We start from the raw sequence: 17,438 nt of genomic DNA on the forward strand, positions 1-17,438 counted from the left end.
CTGAGGCCTGAAGAAATGAAGCCACTTTTCCAAGACCTTCACATTCCAGAGCCCAGGTTCGAATTATCACATGTCTCAACAACAGGCATCAACTAAATGCTGGGTGATGGATACCCAGTTGTAATATGCCTACTCTTGATCAACTCTGCCTCTCAGGTACCCTGTCACCGCCCCTCAAACCACAGTCCCGGAGTCCTACCGGCATGTTCCTTCAGGGTAGAGGCTGCTTGGCTGAAGGACAGTCTTCCAGGCTGCGGGCCCCCCGCCGATAGGAGCGAGTGCTCTCAGAGCTGGAAGGCAGGGAAAGGCCAATGTGACCCTTGTGTCCAGAGAGCCCCTTAGAGTCGGAGGAAAGGGCTCAGACATAGAGCAAGGCTGGGGGGGTTAGGATGGGTGGGTAGTGAGTCCACGAGGCCCCGAGGCAGTGTCTATCTCAGGCCCCAGAAGCCTGAAATTGACCTCTGGAGGGCTCTGGAAATTTCCCCATGTCTACTCCAGAACTCCTAACTGAAAGGGTTTACAAGGAAGGGAGAATTGGAGCCTGGGTTAGAGGTGGGGTCAGAGAGAAGACCCCACTGTGAGCCCCCTGAACAAGCCACACAGACAGGGCCTTCGATACTCTATCTTCAGCAGTCTGAGCCCCAGACTTCTCCCCAGCTCTCCAGGCCAGACTCGGGAGCAGGTGTGTGAAGGGGGGAAGGGTCCAATCACCCTCCACTTAAGGTCCAGCATTTCTGTATCAGTCATGGGCTTAGGGGCTGGAAGGTATTCCAATCTTTAGGCAGGTGCTGTGTAGAGATGGAGAAGTAAATGGAGGCTCAGAGAGGTCAGGAGACTTGCCCAGGTTGCCCAGCTCACCAACCTGAACCTGACAGGGGGATACATCTCTGCAGGGGTGGTTCCAGATGTCAGACTGGGTCGGGAGGGGCCCGGGGGCTCCCAGAGGCCCTCTTCAGAGCTGGGTAGGGTTTGGTTGGGACCTCCAGATTCTGCCGGGCTTGTGAGGCTGGAGGAGGAGGAGGCTGGACTGCCCAGGCTCTCAGAGGCCCCAGGGGACTCCGAGCTCAGGCTGGGAACTTCAGAACGATCTGAAATCAGAAGTGATAAAGCCCGTCTTTATCACTTACTCCGTGCTCAATTTCAAAGCAGTTTTTGGCCTCTGGGATGTATCATGGTTCTCTCCCAACTCCCCTCTCCCCATCTCCCTTTCCAGCACTTTGCTTCAACTCTTCCCCATCATGCTTCAGTCTCATTGCTCACCCCATTCATTCATGATGGCCAGGGCCACACTGACTCATGGTTTCACTTCTGCTCTCACCCTCTCCTTGATCTGAACTCTCCTGCTCATCCCTCAGGCTCAGCTCTGATGCTACCCCCATGGAGAAGCCTTCCCATCAATCCAACAGGATAGGCTCCTTCTCTCTCCTGAGTTCCCAGAACAAGCTTATTTATTCACTCAACAAATAGTTTTTGACAGCAGCCAGGCACTGTGATAGGTGCTAGAGAAACAGCAGTCAACAAAACTTGCTTCTGTCCATTTGGGATTTATGTTCTATATCACACTGTGTCTTATATTACAATGAATTACATTCCAGTTTTTATCTCCCCTACTAGACTGTGTCTCAGTAGGCCCCAAGGGACTCAAGACACAGTGAATGCTCAATAAATGCTTCTCTCTCTTTTTATTTAAGTGAAGCATTGAGGGATTTGGGATAAGACAGACCTGGTTTTGAAGCCCACATCAGGGACTTATTAGCTGTGGGATCTTGGGTATATTACTTAACATCTCTTCCTTTACCTGTTAGGGGGAGATGAGAACCCCTATCTGACAGGTGGCAGTGAGGATGATACGGACTAACAAAGCATTCTTAGTTCAGTGCCCCAGCACACAGTAGGCCCTCAATGAATGGTATGAGAAGCATTTTTCTTGGCAGCCAACCATACCTCCACTGGCATGTCCTGCACGCCCTTGTGCCATGGTCCGAGAAGGGTTTTTGACCGGCAAAGGTGGGGGGCAATCCTCACTCTGGTTCTTAGGGACAGCTGATCCCAGGCTGGTGATGGTCTCATAGGTCTTGTTGCTGATGTCCAGCCTCCCACTGGCCCAGCGGACCTGGGTTGGGGGCTTCAGAGGGCAGCGCTGCTGGGGCAAAAGGGTGGGAAGGAGGACAGCCTTGGTTCCTCTAGCTTAGCCCCGCTTCTCCCCACATCAGGTCCCATCTGGCTCTTTCCTTCTGCTGTCTGGAGGCCTGAGAGACAAGGGCTGAGACATACCTTCTCTTCCTCATCCTCCTCACTGTCAGAGCCAGGCTCAGTGGAGACTCCCCAGGGGTAGTCCACGTGCAGAGGGAAGGTGAGGGTCCCAGCCTGGGCCTGCTCCAGCTGCCAAAAACAAAGCTTTGGCAGTTCAGAGGGTCAGGGGCTCAGCGGAGAGAGAGAAAGGGTCAAGGGCTGCCTCTCCTTCCCTAGACCTCACCAGCTCCTCACACTCCTTGTGCTGCTTCTTCCTGGCTATGTCCAGAGCTGTCTCTCCTGCCTCGTTCACTGTGAGGGGTAAAGTCAGGGGTCATGGTCAGGGTCAAAGAGGCATTATAGCTCAGAGGTTAAGATGAGCCTTTGAAATCAAGATTGTCTGGGTTTGAATCCTGGCTCTGCTACTTCTGGCTGTGTGACCTTGGATAAGTGACTTAACCTCTCTGGGCCTTATGAAATGAGTATGATACTTGTAACTCATTGTGAGGATTGTTGTGAAGACTGAATGAGTTAACTATACATAGAGCACTTGGCACATTACCAGGTACAGGTTGAATAGTAAATGGCAGCTAATACAACCACTATTATTCAGATTCAGTTAATGTTTATTTGACTAGGTACTTTCAGAAACGTTATTTCATTTTATCCTTTTAGCAGGTCTACTTGGTCAGTGGTATTATTCCCATTTTATAGATGAAGAAGCTGAGGTTCAAGAGATGAATGTACAAACCCTAAAGTCACAGAGGTGGTCAGAAGTGAGCCAGGATTAGAACCCATCTGTCTGCAAAGTCCGAGTTTGTTATCAGTGCAGGAATAAGGCAGGAAGTCCCCCATGAAGGGTAGAGAGGAATGAGAGTCTGATGGTGGAGATGCTGGAGCCCTACCTGTGCCAAGCGAGGCTCTCCCTTTCAGCAGCAGCTTGAGGCAGTCGGGTTGGTTGTAGAGAGCAGCGCAGTGCAGGGCACTGTTCCCGTCAGCAGCCTTGGCATCCAGGTGACCACTGGGTGAAGGGTGGGGAGGGGCAGGGAGGAAGGAAGGGAACAGACAGGTGAGGGGGTCAAAGTAAGGGAGGAAAGAGGGAGAGGAAAGGAGGGAGGAGCTGGGGAGAAGAGGAGGGAAAGGGGAGCGTGAGGAGATGGGCAGACGGGCAGGCAGGCTCTCACCTATTTTGGATGATGAAATCCACCAGGGGCAGGGAGGCCTGGTTGGCGACTCTGACAGCCAAGTGCAGGGCGAGCTCTCCAGGTGCCTGAACACACGTCCACACCTCTGAGTTTCCCCTAGTTCACCTGCTCCCCACCCAATATTACCCTCTTGAACTCTTGCTGACCCTAGCACCTCCAGATATGAAGCTGCCAGAACTTCTGAGAGAGGAGACTGAACACGGACCCTCACATTTGGGAGGAGGGGGGAAGACCCTTCCATCACTGCTTCCTTCAGTGGTTCTGCCTCCTCTTCCCTCAGTAGAAGGTGTTTCCCAAACTTGGTTCTTGGCCCTGGACTCCTCCACTCCTCTCTCTCACTGCCCCGTCCCAGACCACAAATAACCTCAAGCTTTCAGCTATACTGGTGTGTAGGCTGCTCCAAATTCTTAGCTTACCTAAGTGCTGCACCCACCATGCCCACTGGACAGCCCCACAAAGATATCAGATAGACAGCTCAAGGACATGGTATCCAATTTTTGATGTCCAATCAGTCAGCAACTCATGTCAATTTAATCTTTCAAATGTCTCTGATATCCTTTCCCCCTTTCCCTATGTGATGTTTGTTACTAGAATCACCAATGCAATGGCCTTCCCTGCTCTGATCTGACCCACCCTTACCCATTTCTAAGGCTATTCAAGGAAAAAAAGATTCTATCATTTATTGCACACATATTGTGCACCAGGCCCTTTTATACATGACTTAATTCTCACTTCAACCCTGTGGGTGCTATCATTAACCTGTTTTACAGATGAGAAAAATGATTCAGAGAAGTTAAGTAACCTGCTCAGGATCACACAGCTAAGAAAAGACAGAACCAGGATTTTGGCTCAGGATTGCCTGAGTGAAGTTGTGCTCTCTCCCCATTTACCCCTCTGATGGGTGGGATTTGAGTAGATGTCAGAGGTGAGGCAGAAGGAAGTAACAGCCGGTCCTGGAGGAGGACAAGGGAGTGCTAAGTGTGACTGGGTTATGAGTGGCCCTTGAAGAGGGTTCTCACCTGTCCCTCAGGCCCTGGCAGTGGCTGTCCAAAGTCCTGCCCATTAGCAAAGGCCTCCAGTACAGACAGGAGGTCTCGGTTGCAAATGGCCGTCCAGAGTTTCTGAGGCTCGGGGGTGGATCGCCGCGCAAATCTGTGTTCCACATACTTGGCCACGATATAGTCCTTGCGGGCGTTCCTGCCAAAAATAACCAGAGGATGTCAGAGCAAGGACCATTTCCACCCTGCTGACCTTTGAAACCATCCCACAGGAGATAACGGATCTCCTTTTCCCCAGACTTCTCCCTGGGAGCTGAGGAAGCCAAATCCCTCAGCCAGGTTCCCCCCATCTGAGAATCTCCTTACATGTCACTCTCAGCTGAGGGTTTAGGGCTGCCGTGCGCGGGCAGCTGGGCCTCCATGACCTCATTGAAGCGAGTGTTTCCAATGTTCAAGGCCAGCTGAGGGTTGCGGGAAAGTGGTGGGGGTAAGACCTGATGGTTAGGACAGCGCCCCCTGGAGGACTGAGCCTCCAGAGGCCCCGCCCCTCAGCCTCTCTCCCGCTCCAGACCCCGCCTCTGGCCATCCTCTTTCTGACTGTCTGGATCCTGCTCCACCTTGGCCCAGTTCCACCAGATCCACAAGCTCGGGCTGAGTCAGTCGCCCAAGCCCCGCCCCCTAATCAGACCACGCCCCCAAACCCCTCCGGCCCCGCCCCGCCCTCACCAGCAACTCGGAGGGGCCCAGCAGATCCAAGGTGAGGGACTGCATGCGTGAGAAGCGCACGCCCAGCTCGCGGTGGACACCGGAGCACTGGATGCAGGTGAGCACGCCCAGGTTGGTGCTGAGCCAGGTGGGGTCTGCGAAGTAAAGCAGCTCGTGCCTGGAGGCGTGGGCCCCTCCCCTCCGCTTCCACTCCCCTCCTCGCCCTGCCCCACCTGTAGCCCCACAGTCGCAGCACTGGCCGTTCCCGGGCCTGCTCTTCACCTCGGCGATGAGCAGCTTGGTGAGGTCCTGGGGCTCCCCATCCAGCCCTGCGCCCCCCCAGGGACCAGGGCCGCAGCTGGACTCCTCCAGGAAGGCACTGCTCAAGGCTTCGTCCTTGCTGTTCTGCAGCACCGACACCCACCTGCAGAGTGTGCAGGGTGCCATGGGGATGACACTCGCAGTGGTGGGGCCCTGCTCCCTTGCCCCCACCCCTAGGCTGGACGTGGGGGGACACTCACGCCTCACATTCATGTTCGTCCTCCGCCTGGAAGTGGTATGTCCTATTGTCTGTGGGGAGAGGAGGGGATGTCTGGCACACGAAATCCTGCTGGCCTTCCTTCTCTGGGCCTGGGAAGCCCTCACAAGCCCTCACCCAAACCGCTGGGTCCAGACGGAGCTTTTTTCCCTGTGGGGCCAGGCTCTGCTAAGCTGGGAGTGTGAGGGTAATGACAGTGGCCAGCAGAGGGGGCAGTTTCTCAGATGTCACCTCTAAAGTAGGATCCCAAGAAGGTCCTCTGTGTGAAGCCCAGGTTCCAGGGTCAGGCGAGGTCTCCCAGGGCACAGGACCCCATTCAGCTCAGAGGCAGGGTATCCCTGAACCTATGGCCATCACCCTACTCAGCCCCACAGCCTCCCTTCTGGTCTTCCTGCTCCCCACCTCTTCCCCCTCCTCCCTGAGCCTGTACCAGCTGCCAGATTATTGGGCCTAGGTTCTGCTCCAATCACACCACTCCCTTGCTCCAAGACCTCCCGTGGTTCTCTAGTGCCAGGAAATAAGGTCCAAAGGTTTGAGAGGCATTCCCAGGCCTCATCTCCCACTACCCCTATGTGAACCCTGTACCCTGCCCAAAGTGGTGGACCCACTCTCCTGGTTGCATGCCTTTCATCACGCCAACCCTGTCTCCTGAAACGTCCCCCTCTCTGCCCCCAAACTCTATGTTCTGTGTCTTTCGAAGCCGAACTCCAATGCTCTCTTCTCCAAGCAGCCTTTCCCAATTCCCCACAGCAGGGCAGGCCTTCCCTCTCTCTAGTCTCTGATGGTGCTATATCTGCACCTCTTTTCTGGACACACCCCATCATTTGCAGTCTTGGGTCCCCCCATCACACCCCTGCCAGACAAAGCTCCCTGAGGACCAGATCTAGGTCATTCTCAGCCTGTGCTGGCCCCCATGTCACCAAAGGCTCCAAAAGATGAAAACAGAACATTTTAAAGTAATAATAATTTTGAAAGCCAAGTTACTGAAATCCATTTAAATATGTTTTACTGAAATGATAATATTTAATGTGGGATGTGAGGTGAAGCCTCTAAAAAGAGTGTCCAGAGCTTAATTAAGGAGTCTTATGCCTGCAAAAGCAGCTATTTGATAAACATGTGCAGAATTGGACACAGGCCCCTATTTGGAGCCTCTCAGGAGCTGACAGGTCTCTTAGAGAAGCCCTGGGCAGATGCGGAGGAGGGGGCAGGGATGACTCACGGGTCACCAGGTCGAAGCACTTTTTCTCCTCAGGGTTTGGCCTCACTTGGCATGTCAGCAAGGTGAGCTTCACTGGGGGCCGGTTTATCTGTGGGAAGTTGGGGATAAAGGCTGTACAGGTTACTCTCTAGGCCTCCCAAACTCTTAGGCCTCTGTCTTCCAGTCTGTTAAATGGGCATAATCACCATGTTCTAGTTTATGTCTCCCGTCTCCCAGCACCTCAAGGATGTGGAGTGTGGACTAACACCAGCTTGGGGGCTTTGGGTCCAATCCGTCCTCCCATAGGGTTTCATCTCCAGCTCCCTGGAGCCAGATTAGGGGTCAGTCTTAGAGGGAAGGTTTGACATCTGTCTGCTCTGAACACCAGGAGAGAGGACCCATCATGCCTTGAGCCCCACACCCCTCCAGGCCTCACCGTGCTGTGTGAAATGGTCAGGCAGCCATACTTGACTCCACACTTCCTTTTCTGCCAGACTCTTCGAATTCTAGGGCCCAGAAGGATAGAAAGAGTCACCAAGGCTCACACCTGATTCCCCTGTATCAGCAAATAGTCCTGGACCAGGTCTCCGGCCCCACTTCTTCACCTCTTCCATCCCCTGACTTAGACATCCCTCACTTCCTGGGCTCCCTAGGCTGGAAGGGACACAGCCCTGCCCTTAGGAAGCTCCCAGTCAGAGAGAGGAAACACAGCCCCACTCTCTGGGAAACTTTATTCTAAATGGGACCATGTGACCTTGGCCCTCTGAGAGCTCCTAGTCTGATGGAGGAGACACAGCTTCGAACCATAGGGATCTCCTAGTCTGAGAGGAAGGACAGATGCAACAGATGAATCATGGTTAAAGACAAAGCAAGATAAATATTGACACTCCCGAAATAAAATTAGAAAATCCAGGATCAAAGCTACTTAACACTTTTCCTGTAAGAGGTAAATATTAATTGGTTGAACAAAGTTGTTATTATCTGATAAAAACTGATTAGTAAGTCAAAAATAAAATTAAACAGATCCCACAAAGGCCTTTCACAGACTGATTTTTTTAAACCAGGGAGCAAGGCACAGTCAACGCTTTCATTTCCGGGCACATTCCGTACATTGTAGAGGCTAAGAGTGAGGACATGGAGACTGTCTATGGCATAAGTGCTCAAAAACTGTTCACTGCTGCTGTTATTCTTCTTTAAGCAACCAGCAATTTTTAGCAGAAGTTATGTGCCTGGGATTCTGATGATTTTGCACTGCCAGAGTGGAGGGTCCCGGAACCCTCAGGGTCTACACAAATGATAAGAACAATCCTTTTGGGCAGCTCCCCCCAGCCCTATCATTTATTGGCTGTGTGGCTTTGGGCAAGTTACTTGAGCTCTCTTAGTCACTTACCCATCACTTTTCTTGTACAGAAAGCCCACCTTCTCTGTCCCAAACTGCTTTTTGCCTTGGTGCTGGTGGATGCTGTAGCCACTTCCCGAGTTCTTCCGGCTCAGAGTCTCCTGTTCCTCAGACAAGCAAAGGAGACCTCAGGGCATCTGGGTGGGAAGAGCCCCATTCTGCAGGGGTCTCATTCAGGGAGACTTATAGGGGGAACCCGTGGAATTTTCCTTCTCTCCCTCCCCTCAAGGTGGGCCTTGAGGGTGGGCATTGTTTGGGGATGATTCAGGGCCTGACCTCTCTGCTGTCAAGCTGCAGTGTCCCTCGGAGGGAGTCCCGGAGCTGGGTCAGCTTCTGTAGCTCCTCTTCCTGGGCTTGACGCAGCTATGGGACAAGGGGCAGGACCCCATCAGCAGCTAGCAGATGTGCCAGGTACAGAGCCCAGACCCAGAGCAGCAGGGCAGTAGCCTTATTCTCTGGGCAGGAGCCAGCTCTTCCACAACCAGATTCTCCTGGAAGGACAGGGGACTTGACCACGTGCCCAGAAGTGAGGCCCAACTTACTGCATGTACGGAGGCTGCCAGCTTCTCGATGAAGGGGGACAGGCTCTGAGCAGCCTTCCAGCCGTCTTGGAAAAAGCTAAGAGTTGTGAAGCCAAACAAGGGGCCAGAGAGAGATAAAAATGAGAAGTGAAGCGAGAGGTGTGGGAGAAGGTGCTCTAGGGACCCCGGGACACCTGGGGGTGGTATAGTGTGACGGTCAAGAACAGGGACTCTGGAGTCAGTGTCTGTGTCCAGATCCTACTTACTAGCTGTGATCTTAGCAAATCCGAGCCTCAGTTTTCTCATACGTAAAATGGGGATAATGTCAGTAGCTGCTCATAGGCGTACGTGTAAAGTATTTAGTGCCTGATGCATGGTGAGCATTCAATAAATACCAGCTGGAAAAAGCACTACCAATGAGATCTAGACACACACAGAGTCCTTGAGGGTCTGTCAAACCCTGGGGACGGACTTGTTCTGGATTGCCTAAAGGGTTCAGGGGCAAGGGGCTGTGGGGGCGGGGGTGGGATATGGGGAGATACCTACTTGTGCTGGGCGTGGAAGAACTTGATGAGGCTCTGCAGGAAATCGGGACCTTGCTTCATCTGGCTCTCTCCCGCTTTCAGCAGATACTGGGGAGAGGGCAGGGCAAGGTGTGTGATGTGAGCTGAAGCTGAATCCTGGGGACAAGGGGCTGCTGGCCCCATCCCAGGCTAATTCTTTTGGCCATGACCCAACTTTGGTGACATCTCAAGCACCATCTGGTGAGGACCTGGGCTGAGCCTGTGACTGGGCCCCAGAGGGCTCAGGGATGCAGGCAGGAAGACACGCCCCACCCCTCCTTCACCCTGGGGCACCCCTTACCTCACACATGTGCAGCTGGAAGACACGCCGCTCTCTCTGTGTGTCCTGGGCCACCTCCCCAGAGCTCCCTCCTGTCACCCTGGCCCGGTCCTTCTCCTTCTCCAGCCTGGCCCTAGGCTCCAAGGAAAGAGAGGCCTGAACAACTCTCACTAGCCCCTTGCATGTCACACCATCTCTACCTGCTCCTCTCTGTACAGTCACACGAGAGTGAGGGGACCCAGCTGTGTGGTGGGGCTAGGGTACAACGATGGACAGTGTGGATTCAGGGAATCCACAGGCCAGTGGGGGAGAAAGACATGAATCAAATCACAGCTGTGAAAAGATCAATGGGAGAGTAAAATGGATCTGACCTCACCTGGCTGCTCAGGAAGTGATGCTTGAGCTGAGATCTGAAGCCTGAAAAATTGCTTTGAAGGAAGCTGGGGCAGGGTAGGAGGATCAGACCATGTGACAGCCTGGAGGCAGGGAGACCAGGGCTCCGGAGCAGAAATGGAGAGCGAGGTGGTTCCAAGTGAGGTAAAGAGAGGCCAGATCACGCAGGGCCTAATTCAGACCATGCTGAGGTTCTTGGACTTTATCCCAAGAGCAGTAGGAAGGAATTGAAGGTTTTTATGCAGGGATGTGATGGGCTCAGATAGCGCCAGATGGGATTTGGGGTGACCAGTTCTGATTTGGCTGGGAGGGATTTAGGACCATGTAGTCTTCATTCTTCTAAGCCATGGAGCTTCCCACTTAAAGTTTAGAAAACCTGGGTTCTTTTCTTTGTAAGTGAAGAATGAAGACAGAAAGCACTTCCTATCCTGTAGTTAAGAGTAACCCGGGCCTCCCCTCCAAAAGGATCTCAGGATTGGTGGTTTCCCCTGTTTGGGAACTGTGTGTAAATGGTTTCCTGGCAATCTCACACCCATCAGACCACTCACTCCCAGCCAGGAGAGTATTTCCACATCTGGGGCTGGGTGCATGTGACTGTGAATCCTGTGTAAAGGAGACGCTTGCATAACAGTTTTGCTCCCAAGTGGGTGCCAGCCCTGAGCAAAGAAGACAGATGTGGGATAACCTTATGTCTGCTTTACGTCCCCTCTCCAAGCCTCAGCTCCTCATCTGGAAAATGGGGATCTTTATCTGTACCCAGATGAGACAAATTATGTAAGAGACTTAATACACAGAAGACACTACAGCTATAATATTATAGGCCCCTTAGGCTTCAGTTTTCCCATCTGTAAACTGAGGAAGCAATCACCTAGACTGAGTTCTCAGGCCCCTTCTGGCTTTAAAGTTCTGGGCCTTACTGAGGTCAGACCTCTGGGATGGTATTTATATGCAGAATCTGTCCCTGGAGACCCGGAGAGCAGTTTCTCAACCTTGAAACTACAGACATTTTGACCAGATAATTCTTTGCTGTGGGGGCTGTCCTGGGCAGTGTAGGAAGTTTGGCAGCATCCCTGACCTCTATGCACTAGATGCCAGTAGCATCTCCCCAGTTGTGACAACCAGAAATGCCTCCTAGGGGTGAGGGCTGGGGTGTAAAATCACCCCTGGCTGAAAACCACTGGTTTGGAGCAGAGTCCTGCAGGGTATTTTTTTGTGTTTTTGTTTGTTTGTTTGTTTTAAATTTTCTTTGAAGTGGTTATTTTTCATAAAGCTTTATGATACCCCAAGAGGGAGTCTATGGCAGGCTAGTGGACTTAGGTAGAGACTGACTCTGTGAACGGGCCTGGGGGCCAGGGAAGATGCCTTTTGGGACCTGAAGATGAGAAGCAGAGAGAGAGAGGTGATGGCTGGACCTGAGCAGCAACAATGAACCAGGCAGCTCACTAAGGTGGGCGGGAGAGCGAGGGGGCAGAGCAGCTGGGAGAAGGCAGGGAAGTAAGTGCCCATCTACACAGTTACCTTATCATTCAAGGGAAAAACGAAAAATAAGCTAAATGTCTATCAAGAGGAAGGGGTTAGATAAATTATGCTATGTCTACATATATGAATACTATGCAGCTGTTAAAAAGGATGAAGATGATCTGTACATACTGACATGGAACGACATCTGCTCCAGAGTAAATGGACAAAAAGGAAGCCACAATACAGTACGGTGGCTAGAAATGTGGATTCTGGGTTTGAATGGCAGCTCCCTTGCTTACTTAACCTTTATAAATCTTTCCAAGCTTCAGTTTCCCCATTTCAAAAATGAGACTAATACTACCTAGTTCTTAGATGATCTAATGCATGGGAAACATTTAGTGCAGTCCCTGGTGTATATGAGTCCCTGCCTCAATAAATGGCAGGATTATGATGATACTAATGATTATACTAATAACTTGATGACTCTTTTAGATAATTTTTTTTAGTGTAGGGTAGTTCTTATTTATTTATTTATTTATTTATTTATTTATTTATTTATTTATTTATTTATTTTTGATGCAAGGTCTCCTGGAGATTAAAGGACAGAAGCTAGTTAGTTCAGGATAAAGATAAGCTGTGAATTACCACCCATGGCTTTGTGAATTACCATAGCTCTGTCTTCAACCTCAGCTATGGTCATTTACAAAGATTTCCCTACAAACTCTGACATAATCACCTGAGATGACCTGATACACCTCAACTTAATAGCTGGGAGTGCTTTTATTCCACCACTGTGCACACACACCTAGAAAACAGCAACGCTCATTCCATCCCTGTCCTCAAAGGATCACCGATGTTTTATAAACATTTCAAATGTGAGGAACATGTTTATTTCCTTTGAATGGAGTTGCAGCAGGAATGAAATAAAACAATGAGTTTAAAGTGCTGAAATGCTAGTTATTAATAAGCCTGAGATCACCAGAAAAGGGGCCCACAACAACAGCCTAACATTATTCAGGGGATGGGGAACAGGTACCAGTGGAGTAGGGAGGTCAGGAAGGAGGTAGATAGGAGAGAAAAGGAATCAAAACGAACCTGACACCTTGAACCGCCTCTCCTGGGATGCCTTTTTAAACTGCCCTTCCAACCACCCTTCCCTCCACCCAAACAAAACTGCCTGCCTGTTCTGCCACCATAATACCATTTTATGGCACCGTCACTTTGTGTTTTCATTATTTTTGGACCCACCTCTCTTCCTGCTTACAAACCAGTGGGATCCACTAAGGCAGGGATTGTGATGGTATATTTTTCCCTCACTACTTACCTATACATTGGGGATAACAGCCCCTTTCCCTGCCAAGGGGAATACCTGATAACAGATGTAAAGAGCTTATCACAGTGCTTGGTGCAAAGGAAGCTCTTAAGTATACATATTAGCTGCTATTATTAGTACTTATTTTTAAGCACTAATTTTGTGTTGAGCTCTCTGCCAGACCTTTCACACACTAAAGCGATAACCCCATGAGGCAGGAATTATTACCCCATTTTACAGACGAGGAGCCTGAGTCTGAAATGAGAAGTCACTTGGCCAAGTCCCACAGCTGTAAGTGCTAGAGCCAGGATTTGAACCCAGGTCTGCCTGATGCTAGAGCCTTGGGGACGGCACTGGTAACCAACACCGTGGCTCAGATTCGTTCCATCCCTCCTTCCCTGCCTGGTGCCCTCAGCTAGTGACAGTGTCTTTTCTGAAAGATCATGGTCAGATCCTATTTTACAGACGATGTAGCTGAGACTCAGAGAAGGGAGGTAATTGTGCAAAATCCCAGGCTGGTTGGGGAAATGCTAGGAGCAGAGGTCTGGGCTTCTGCCTCTTGATGTGTCGTTGTGGTCCCAGTTCTGGCTCAGAGGGATGGCCACTAAGTATCTGTTGGACTGCAGTGCCAGGCACTGTATGTCCACTGCACTTATTTCATCCCCACAAGGTATCACTGGCCCTATTTTTCAGATGAGGAAACAGCCCTGTACGTAGAACAGCCTAGATAAACTTGTCCCCTGCACAGGGCCTGGGATGCCTTTCTCAGCAGCCCCAGGGGGAGAGGGGACCCTCCTGTATGAACAACCAGGGGGTGAGAATCCCAGTGGTATTCAACAGATGCTATCAGGGCCCTGGGCCCCTGCAGCTGCTGCCGGACTGGTTTGGTAAGAATGAGGTGGAATTACACAGCAACTCATGGGTCGCTAATATCTAGCTATACCTGGGGCCCTCATAAAAGGAATGTACACAGACGCCTGTGCCAGGACATGTAGCTCAACCCATGTAACGTGAGCAGGAGCCAGGAGACCATGGGGCATGGCCGGAAAGGCACCGGACTCAGAAGCCCTGGGTTCTAACCCAGGCCTTGTCAATAACTCACTGAATAACCTCAGCCGAGCCCCTTTCCCCATCATTACAGAGTCTTTTCTTTAAATGAAACCTCACAGGCAAGATCAGGTTTTTGCAAATCCAGCAAAAGCAGAGCTGCTTGGGGGAAGGTCAGCTGGGCAGGGCTTATTCTTTCTCTGTGATAAATGACGCCCTAATGGCTAAGGGCTTAGTGAAGGTAACTCAGGAAGATGAAGGCCATGTGAGCCCACGTCAAATCATAAAGAGAAAGACAGCCTGCCTGTGTGTCCACACCCCTCCCTGGGCCTCTGATGGGAATAGATGGCCATGCCCTTCACAGCTCCCACATGCTTCACCACAAGATCTCCATCCACAGCTGGAATGTGGATGGAGATGCTAGTGGAGGGAGGAGTTGTGGCCCTTCCTTCAGACTCAGGAGGCCCCCATGGCTCTGGGAGCTTGAGGAATAATAAAACTCCAGGATCTACTTCTGGGAATGAACCTACAGAAATAATTATGGGTGGGAGCAAGGATTTAGTTCCAAGGATGTTTCCCCAACAGCAGGGGTAGGTTAAATACATTATGGATTATGCACCATACACCAATTTAAGTGATGTTATATAAAAATATGTAATGATGTAGGAGAATTGTCACAATTATTTTTAAGCAAAAAAAAAAAAAACCCAATATGATTACTATGATCTCAGTTTTATAAAAAATATTTCTTTATAAGTAGGAAAATGACTAGAAAGATGTTAATACTTTAGGCTTGGAAATGAAGGATTTTCCTTCTAGCTTTTGGTAGTTTCCCTTCCCCCCACTTTTTTTAAGTGATAAAATTACACTGCTCCTCAGACTACATATATATATATATATATATAAAAAATTCAAACAACAGAGAAGTACTAGGTTTTCCTCTACATGATCCTAATCTTCTCCTATGAATAATTACAATTTTTTCTTCTTCTACTCCATATTTTCTAAGTTATTCATAATAAATACATATTGTTTTTGCAAAATGCAAGGGAAACCAAAATTTTATAAAGAAGAGCAAACAGTGCTCTGAGGTATGGTGGGCCTGGCTGGGCCCTGGCAGAGGGCTGGGACTGGGACCTGGACAGAGTCTGGAAGGCAGAGCCCAAGGAGTCCTCGCTGGGCACCCATGATCCTACTGTCCCCATAATGTCCCAGTAGCTAATGAGAGATCTGGAGTATTGTGTGATGCACACAAGAGGCCTGGGTATGGACTCTCCGCCTCTATGTCCAACTAAATGTTTATAGATACCACCTGGTGTTGCAGAAAAAGATCAAGGAGCATGAATCCCAGCTCTGCCTCTGCCTAGCTGTGGGGCCTTGGACAAGTAACTTAACCTCTCTGAACCTCTAATGTCTTCTCTGATAATTGGGATACTAATACCTCCTGCACAGGCTCGGTGACCCGCACATGAAGGTGTTCAGTGACTGGATGCTCCTTTCCATCTCTCTGACCACGTCTGGCACCACCAAACAGATGTGTCTCTGAGCATCATTCACAGTAGCTCCCCTTTGGTCGTCTTGTGGTCCAGCCCCTAGACTCCCATCAGACCTGGGCACAAACCACCTCCCATAAACACCTCTAGAGGGTGAGGTGCCATGCACTTCTGGGTGACGTGTCTGGGCAGCACTTAGGTTCTTCCCAATATCCAGCCTCCTGCTGCCACAGAAGCATCGGTCTCTGGGACAAACCACCCTGGCTGCAGCCACTTACATTTTGGCTTCATAGTCCTTCCATGCCTTCTCCAGCTGCTTTTTGGAATCCTATAGTTTAAAAAGAACAATTTGCCCAAAGGGGCGCTTAGGGTTTGCCACCATTAGGGGGACCTGGTGCTTGCGTGCTCCCCTGTGCTGCTCAGAAGCACACTCCAACTAGGAGCCCCGCCCCATAGCCCCGACTACAAACCTGACCCCCCAAATAGATCCAAGTGACTCCATTTCTGAGGGCTGAGCCCCTTCTCCCTCCTCCCATAGTTGCCAATAATCAGTCTAAATTGGTGGGCCCAGGCCCCGGGTATGGGGAGATTTTGAGGTTCTGCTCTGATTTCCCTCCCTTAGAAGACAGAGGCACCATGAGAAAGAGGATGGAGGACAAAAGTCAGACTCCTCCTCTAACTTTATCTCACTGTTTTCTCCTGCCTGGTACTAGATCATCTTCTCAACAGGAAAGGTACAGACAGAGGGACCTATGCACAGAGAGGCTAAGAAGTCTACCCAAGGCCACACAGCAAGCCAGAGAGGCCTGCCTGATCCCTGGCCTAGTTTGCCTGGGTCACATCCAGCAGGCTGCTCACACCTTTCACAACAGCACTGACTTCCAAGGTGCCCCAGTCAGCCAGGCAAAAAAGCTGCCGGTCTGGTTTGGGTGGTTCCCAGGCTGGTGCCCAGCTTGGGGCAAGGAGGGAAGCCTCTAGGGGAAAGGGGGCAGCTCCTCCCCTGGGCCTTCTGGGGCAGACTTCCCAGGGAGATTATTCTGTCCCTTTCTTTGAGCTCTACTTTGCCTCGAGCCAGGGGCAGCCAAGGGCAGAGAGAGACAGAGTCAGGAGCCTGGAATCTCACCTCGGCACACCTATTGACTACTGTGCAAACTGTAAGCAGTTACCAAACTCCCAGAGCCTCAATTTCTTCAGCTGCAACATGGGGATGTCAGCACCTACAGAATCCCCCTGATGGGCTGTTGTAAGATCACATGAGCCATCTTACATAAGGGCCCCGGCAGACAGCAGGTCGGCCAATCCAGGTTCACCCCAGAGCCAGGTCCTCCTGTCCTTCTGAGGGTCAGTAGTATGGGGTCAGCACACTCACTGTGACAGCCTCACTTGGCCTCTGTCCTCAGCCCAGCCCAACCTCCCCTAAGGTCTCCTGCCTGCCCCCTCCTTGCTCTATCCCACCGCCTCTGGGTACCCTCATGCCCCACACGGAAACTCACCTGTCGCCCATCCCTCAGCTGCCCCTTCAACAGACTGTCCAGGGGGAAGGAGACAATGTTGTTCAGGTTCTGAACCTGGAAAAAAGCAGAGACCGCCCCCAGACACCACCTTGGGTGACTGTCCAGCCCCAAGGGGCTCAGGGTGCAGTGAAGCATCACAAGGCAAAAGGTAGCACTGGGGTAAAGGAGGGAGGGAAGGACAAGAAGGTTGGGGGTACAAGAGGGTGGCGGGGTCGGTCTCCCATGAAAGCTCTTCCCCTCCCCTGACTAATCAGCCTCATCACCTCGCTGCTCGCTCCACGGCCTCCAGCCCTTCTCTGTTCCTTTGCCAGGAGCACCCTCACCTCTCCTCTCTGACTCTCTGAGGTCCATCTGCAGTGCCCATCTGTTGTTTCTGTCTGACTAGCTCCTCGACTCCCCTTATAATGTGGGAACGCTTTTCCTGTGGTCACATGAGTGTGAACCCAGGAGTCCAAGCTGACCAGAGTGCCCCATCCTTGGGCTGTGATTGGATCAGCAGCAGGCATGTAACCCAAGCCAGCCAATCAGGATCCTTCCTGGGACTTTTCTGCCAAAGTCATGGGAGAAAAACTGTCTTTC

At 51.1% G+C, this 17,438-nt stretch overlaps 1 protein-coding gene across 2 annotated transcripts in view; it reads right to left on the reverse strand.

Moving 5' to 3' along the window:
* The window catches only part of ASAP3 (ArfGAP with SH3 domain, ankyrin repeat and PH domain 3), a 43,493-nt gene that overhangs the window by 1,229 nt on the left and 24,826 nt on the right, over window positions 1-17,438 (reverse strand). The window contains exons 4-24 of one of the 2 annotated variants that reach the window (XM_032495439.1): window positions 16,839-16,913; window positions 15,624-15,673; window positions 9,661-9,772; window positions 9,343-9,428; window positions 8,818-8,893; window positions 8,552-8,638; window positions 8,267-8,376; window positions 7,313-7,382; window positions 6,898-6,985; window positions 5,662-5,710; window positions 5,374-5,564; window positions 5,162-5,295; window positions 4,802-4,896; window positions 4,457-4,634; window positions 3,417-3,502; window positions 3,138-3,253; window positions 2,477-2,544; window positions 2,275-2,382; window positions 1,945-2,143; window positions 863-1,088; window positions 200-290 (exon numbers count right to left, since the gene is read on the reverse strand). In XM_032495439.1, coding sequence (XP_032351330.1) covers window positions 212-290; window positions 863-1,088; window positions 1,945-2,143; window positions 2,275-2,382; window positions 2,477-2,544; window positions 3,138-3,253; window positions 3,417-3,502; window positions 4,457-4,634; window positions 4,802-4,896; window positions 5,162-5,295; window positions 5,374-5,564; window positions 5,662-5,710; window positions 6,898-6,985; window positions 7,313-7,382; window positions 8,267-8,376; window positions 8,552-8,638; window positions 8,818-8,893; window positions 9,343-9,428; window positions 9,661-9,772; window positions 15,624-15,673; window positions 16,839-16,913 — 2,283 coding nt within the window. In that variant the 3' untranslated portion in view covers window positions 200-211. The remainder of the gene's footprint in view (window positions 1-199; window positions 291-862; window positions 1,089-1,944; window positions 2,144-2,274; window positions 2,383-2,476; window positions 2,545-3,137; window positions 3,254-3,416; window positions 3,503-4,456; window positions 4,635-4,801; window positions 4,897-5,161; window positions 5,296-5,373; window positions 5,565-5,661; window positions 5,711-6,897; window positions 6,986-7,312; window positions 7,383-8,266; window positions 8,377-8,551; window positions 8,639-8,817; window positions 8,894-9,342; window positions 9,429-9,660; window positions 9,773-15,623; window positions 15,674-16,838; window positions 16,914-17,438) is intronic. The other variant, XM_032495441.1, reaches the window with a different exon arrangement.

Source organism: Camelus ferus, chromosome 13 (assembly GCF_009834535.1).
Source record: "Camelus ferus isolate YT-003-E chromosome 13, BCGSAC_Cfer_1.0, whole genome shotgun sequence".
NCBI classification, from domain to species: Eukaryota; Metazoa; Chordata; class Mammalia; order Artiodactyla; family Camelidae; genus Camelus; species Camelus ferus.